Here is a 6,000-nt window from a genome sequence, read left to right on the forward strand (position 1 = left end):
TCGTTCAGACTAGAACAGATTTTCCATCTCACTGTTTTCAGATACACCCATCTCTCCCTGAACCCTGACCAGTTTCCCAGCCCGCGCTGATGAAACCCGTCTCCACAACACGACGCTTCCAGCACCGTGCTTCACCACCACCGTCTCGGTGTGATCAAACCGGCATTCTGGAAACCTTCGTTTTTCTCAACACACTTCCATAAATCCCAGTTCTGTGGAGTGTCCTGTAAGCATCTCGTGTCCGGGCAGCGGATCTCTCTCTCTCCTGCTCCTTCACAGTTACCCTTGGCATCTCGTTAGCTTCTCTGACTAATCCTCTCTTTACCCGCTCGCCGAACTTTGTAGAGACAGCCTCCTCTAACGCAGACTCGTGGTTGTGCCATATTCTTTCCTTCCTTTCATTTTCGCTTTTTTACTTTTGATTGGCACTTCACCAGAACTTGTTTTGATCTTGATATGTCTTTGCTCTTCCTGCTTAGATGTCTTCTTCTAGAACATTTATATTGAAAGAACACGACACTTCTGACGGGGAGCGGCAAATAACTTCCACTTTAATGCTGCGATCGGTTCCGTGTAGAGTTATGACATGCAGTACAATCCCCATTCCATTCTCAGGTTCAAACGCTACATACGTTTGACAAGTTCCAAAAAAGGGGGTGAATACTTATGCAAGACCCCTCTACAGGACATGGTGTTTGTTTGTGAGTAAACAGATTGGGATTGGGGGAAAACTTCAGACACTCTGATCACTTACAGTCACCGGAAAAAGTGTATTAAATCTCACGGCTTGAAGAGTTCGGTACTGTTCAGACGGACATCTGAACAGAATATTTCACCGAGCGGTCGTCGTGAAGCTCCTGCATTACAGGCGAGCCTTCTTTCGGATTTTTGGTATGGAGCAGAAGGAGTTAGCTGAGAGTGATGCTAACAGTCTGGAGCAGAGGTAATTTCAAGCCCCATGTGTATAGATTTAGCCTTTCCTTGTGTGTGTGTGTGTGTGTGTGTGTGTGTGTGTGTGTGTTATAATTAGATGGAGAGAAAAAACAAAAAAAAAAAAAAAAAAGGTCTGTTTGGGTGTGGACAAGCTTCCAGAGTCGGGTTAGTCACAATACAACAGTAAGATTATGAACATACCTGAGCAATGTTCAGGGTCTAGAGCATTGGCGCAAGGTGGGCGGGGTAAGACAGGACAGAACAAAAATAAAGGAAGAAAAAAAGAAGACAAATACAGTGACTAGGAGGCCAGCTCCGAGTACCCCGCGTCAAGTCACCACCAAACCAAAAAAAATTCATTGAAAAACCCCAGAACACCCCCTACCTACCCTCCCACCTCCTAGCCCTTTCCCTTCCCCTAAACCAGACATGTATCAGAGAGGTAGGCGGGGCTATAGGGCATGCCGGACGCACTGAGAGAAGAGGAACCGCCCACCACGACTCACACAGAGTTTTGGCAGCGAAGCACAGGTAGTGCACAGGGCGCTTACCGGAGGCTGGCCTTTTTTTTTTTTTTTTTTTGGATGCAAATAAATAAATAAATAAATAAAAACAGAAAAGCAAGAGCAAAATCATTCACTTTGCAATCGCCTACCACCGTACCCGCTGACTACGAGCACACCTGCGCGCTCTCTTTTATTATCATTTTAATCTCACTTTCTCTGTCTGGCTGAAAGAAAAAAAAAACAGAACGAGAACACAAAAGAGAGAGAGAGAGAGAGAGAGACAGAGACAGAGAGAGAAATAGAGAGAGAGAGAGAGAGAGAGAGAGACAGACAGAGACGTACCTGTTTGTTGAGGCCGAGCATGTTGCACACCATGTCTCTGGAGTACGGCTGCTCCAGCACGTACCTCAGCAAGCCCGTCTGCGGCTCGAACAGGTCCTGGAGTCCAGAAAACAAACCTCACCGTCCAATAGAAGTCCAGCTAGGTGTCATGTGACACTGCCGTGTGCGCGAACCGTGTGCGGAATTTGCTGTATTACATTCTGTTGTAAATTACATCTGGAGTAATTAAATATAACCCGAGATAGAACCAGTGGGTCAGAGTGTGCGTGTGTGTGAGAGAGAGAGTGTGTGTGTGTGTGTGTGTGTGTGTGTGTGTACCTTATCATAGGGCAGCATGCCTCTGAGAGGGAAGCGCAGCGTGGCAGGGTCCAGCTTCCACGAGTTACAGATCGCTCCCGAGTTATTCACCACGGGCAGGAGACTACAGCGACCTGATACACACACCGAGAAAGAGAACACACACACTTCTGACACTGACATGGTGGTGTGTGTGTGTGTGTATGTATCAGATATAGCGGTACCAGTGCAGGACGCATCACGACAGTGTTTTTAAACTCACCACAGATGGAGTTGATCCTCGCGGTGGGGCGGAAGCTGTCCACGAAGTCGGATATAAGGCTGCCTAACAGCTGGAGGAGGGAAATAAACAACGTAAAAGCATGTATAGATTTATTAACGATCAGCAGCGTGAAGGTTTGAGGTGTGCGTCCCATACCCAGTGTGAGAGCTGTCCCTCTGGATAAAGCTTCCGGATCTCAGTCACGGCGAAATAAGCAGGTAGGAGACATGCGTTCCTGTCCAGGATATACTCCACCACCTTCAGTGGGATCAAACACACACACACACACACCATCAACTACAATTATTCTATTCATTCATACAAATACATCACAGGATGTACGTGATGGCCTAGGTCCAGTAAAATATAATCGGGGATAACTGTAGTAAAACAGATAATGGACTAACTCCAGTAAAATACATCCTGGACCAGTTCCAATAAAACATCTCATGGAATAATTATAATAATAATATTTCCCCCTGGGAAACGTACAGTAAAATATATTCTGGGTTAAATCCAGTAACATACATCCTTACTGCGTTAATTCATATAAAACAATCCAGCGCTGATTCCATTACCCCGGGATAGTATCTCAGGTTAATGAATAGTGATCAGGTTAAAACGGGAGAGGGCGGTTGGTGAAGTGATCCGTACCTCTCGCGCTGGGAGGAGCTGCTGCACCACCGCAGAGCTGACCAGGTTTGGGATGGTCTGCATTTTATCCAGCACAGCCTTCAGAAGGTCCCTCACACCCTGCAGTCACACACACACACGCGCTTAAAACATGCCTCGAACACGTCTTATTTATGATAAGAGACGGAGAGATGCTTGAGGCGGCACCTTATAATCCACACCGCCGATTATCTTCCGGATGAGTTTGAAGGTCAGAGACCAGAGCTGAGCGCGCTCCCACTCCAGGGTTTCAGAGCCGATCAGCGCCTGACACACCATCCTACACACACAAACACACACAGTCATCATATGCAAAACAAATATCAGTCAAAGGTTTGTACAACGCTGCTCATAAAACTCACACCAACTCATACCGACTCGTTCCAATTCATAACGACTCATTCTGACTCTTTCCAATTGATACCGACTCTTTCCAATTCATACTGACTCGTATTGACCGATTCTGACTCATTCCAATTCATACCACTGATTCTGACTCATAAAAACTTAGACAGACTCACCGAGTTAGACCGAATCACACATAATCCTTCTGCCTCATGCAGACTCATTCCAACTCTTTCCCATTCATACCGACTCATTTTCACTCATACCGACTCATTCTGTCTTGTATGGACTCATACTGATTCACACAAACTCATTTTGACTCACACCGACTCATTCTACTAACTGATTTTGACTCATTCTACTAACTGATTTTGACTCATTCACCACTGACTATAAAGCACTGACACTGGAGACTCATTCCATACATGTTACTATGGAAACAGTAACGTAACTGTCAGAGCTGCTGTTATAGAAAATTAACCAACACCATCTTTATGCCACTTTAAAATATAAGCATAAGAGTGATGTAATGAATAAGAGAGTGTGTGTGTGTGTGTGTGTGTGTGTGTGTGTGTGTGTGTACTTGGGTGGCAGCAGGTTGGTCTCCACAGCCATGGCTAAGCAGTCATAGAGGAAGGAGATGCGTTTGGGACTGTGCTGGCTGTGTATGAAGCGTACGATCCACTGCACACACTGCTCATGTGACTCCTGGAGAGAGCGAGAGAGAGAGAGAGAGAGAGAGAGAGAGAGAGAGAGAGAGAGAGAGAGAGAGAGAGAGAGACTTAACTGTTTACAGTGACAACCTCGCTTATATTAAACATAGAACTTCTGAAACCAAATCTTCCACCATCGTCTTGTCAGTCCGCTCGCCTCACTCTCGTCAGGCGATCGATGAAATCTGACTCCTGCTGATCTGTGCAGTGACTCTGACTCATTCGACTCGTGCTGAATTGAGCGTACACGTTCGGTTTTTAACCGTAGCGTCCGTTCTCTAACTGAACTCGATGATTTTTATTACTATAAAAAGGCTAAACGACAGTGGGGGCGGGGCCACGGTGGGCCAGTGATGCAATCGGTGTGCGGCCCCAACACCGGGAGCACCGTCTATCGCAGCAAGCCTAGTAAGTAGGAGTCATAAGGAGTTGGTATCAGAGAGTATGAATCGGTAGGAGTCAGAATGAGTCAGAATGACACACGAGTCCGAATCTTTTAACAAACGTCGGACACTAAACACGTCTCGGCTGATCGAAGCCTCATTTACTTTAACTCTGGTGGAAGTTTGTGTAAATGTAATGTTTTGAGTAAACTCTTCCTTCTCCACACCTGAGGGAGCGAGCCCCAGTACTGCCGGAAAGCTCCTAAACAGCTGATCAGTTTGGTCCGTTCATCTTCCGGCGTGTCCATGAACATCCTGCAGTTCGGGAAAGACGTCGAACACACGTCAGGCTTCCAATCATTTCTGTTATACCATACTGTTCATGCTTTATTTCTTTAAGCGTTTATGTTTTATACACACACACATTTATTAACTTACCCTGCAAACGCCTCCTCAATAACCTCCGTTTTCTGTAAAAATACATAAATAAATAAATAAAATAAACAGATGAAGCAGGTTGTGCAATGTTTTTATTTTTCCCAATCCAGCTAAACCGCGGTCACGTGACCAGTGAGCTGCATTATGAATGGTCAATCTAGAAAAGACACTTAATTGTCATCCCAACACAAATTGAAGGTGAAAATGTATTTTGTGTGTGTGTGTGTGTGTGTGTGTGTGTGTGTGTGTGTGTGTGTGTGTGTGATGGAAGAGTTGTGTGGTCAAAATGCAATCATTAAATATATAAATGTACTTAAAACAAGGCAAACAAGCACATAAATAAAATGGTAATAATTATATATGAACTAGATATTCTATTACTACAACATACCTGTTTATTCTGCAGTAATTTAACTGCCTACATTCACACTCCGGCATGTTTGCATCATTTTTATATTATTTACATCACGAGAGTACCATTTGAACTAATTTCGCAGCTGCTAGTTTTGTTAGCATACCGCGCTACACGGCCAAATAACACACACACACAAAGCGAGCACATACCACAACATCCTCGAATATGCTCTGAAGTTGGGTTTCCATGGGAACCGCCATAATTTACTGCTTTAGAGTTCAGAAAAGTGTGCAGTAGTTTTAACTGTTTACATCCGCGGCTTCCATTTCGTTAGCATCAATCTGCAGTAACGCTGGTCGGGTTATTCCTTTAGCCCACCCGCTTTATGGAAAATCCCGCCTCCTTTGTTGCTATTGGTTAGTGTCACTGTCCGTTAGGCGAATTTAAAATAATAGCCAATTATAGTACGGGCTTCTAGACAGCGCCAGCCAGTTATGTCATGGAAGGCGGGAATTTTTATAATACAGGTAGGGAAAAAAATAATCAAGGCTGTTGTCGGGGTACCGCCACCGGAAGTGATTGTACTTACCAAAATAGACCGGAATAACGCACAGGTTTTACTGTTAGTTCCGGAACATCCGATTGAATAGTATTATATATTATTTAATCATTCTAATTATATAAATGATATTAATTTTACATTAATATGACTCCATATGTCTCTAAGATAAGAATTTAAATATGTTTAATCTAC

The 6,000-nt window shown here is 44.4% G+C and overlaps 1 protein-coding gene across 4 annotated transcripts in view; it reads right to left on the bottom strand.

Moving 5' to 3' along the window:
- The window catches only part of med23 (mediator complex subunit 23), a 27,684-nt gene extending 22,050 nt beyond the window's left edge, over nucleotides 1-5,634 (bottom strand). For 2 of the 4 annotated variants that reach the window (XM_017455040.3, XM_017455022.3), the window contains exons 1-10: nucleotides 5,456-5,633; nucleotides 4,892-4,923; nucleotides 4,681-4,768; nucleotides 3,941-4,065; nucleotides 3,181-3,292; nucleotides 2,995-3,093; nucleotides 2,497-2,598; nucleotides 2,341-2,410; nucleotides 2,100-2,212; nucleotides 1,782-1,877 (exon numbers count right to left, since the gene is read on the bottom strand). In XM_017455040.3, the coding sequence (XP_017310529.1) occupies nucleotides 1,782-1,877; nucleotides 2,100-2,212; nucleotides 2,341-2,410; nucleotides 2,497-2,598; nucleotides 2,995-3,093; nucleotides 3,181-3,292; nucleotides 3,941-4,065; nucleotides 4,681-4,768; nucleotides 4,892-4,923; nucleotides 5,456-5,506 (888 nt within the window). In that variant the 5' untranslated portion in view covers nucleotides 5,507-5,633. Of the gene's footprint in view, nucleotides 1-1,134; nucleotides 1,153-1,781; nucleotides 1,878-2,099; nucleotides 2,213-2,340; nucleotides 2,411-2,496; nucleotides 2,599-2,994; nucleotides 3,094-3,180; nucleotides 3,293-3,940; nucleotides 4,066-4,680; nucleotides 4,769-4,891; nucleotides 4,924-5,455 lie in introns of all 4 variants that reach the window. The other 2 variants (XM_017455014.3, XM_017455031.3) reach the window with 2 other exon arrangements.
- Nucleotides 5,635-6,000: the final 366 nt, after the last annotated feature.

Source organism: Ictalurus punctatus, chromosome 2, assembly GCF_001660625.3.
Source record: "Ictalurus punctatus breed USDA103 chromosome 2, Coco_2.0, whole genome shotgun sequence".
Taxonomy (NCBI): Eukaryota; Metazoa; Chordata; class Actinopteri; order Siluriformes; family Ictaluridae; genus Ictalurus; species Ictalurus punctatus.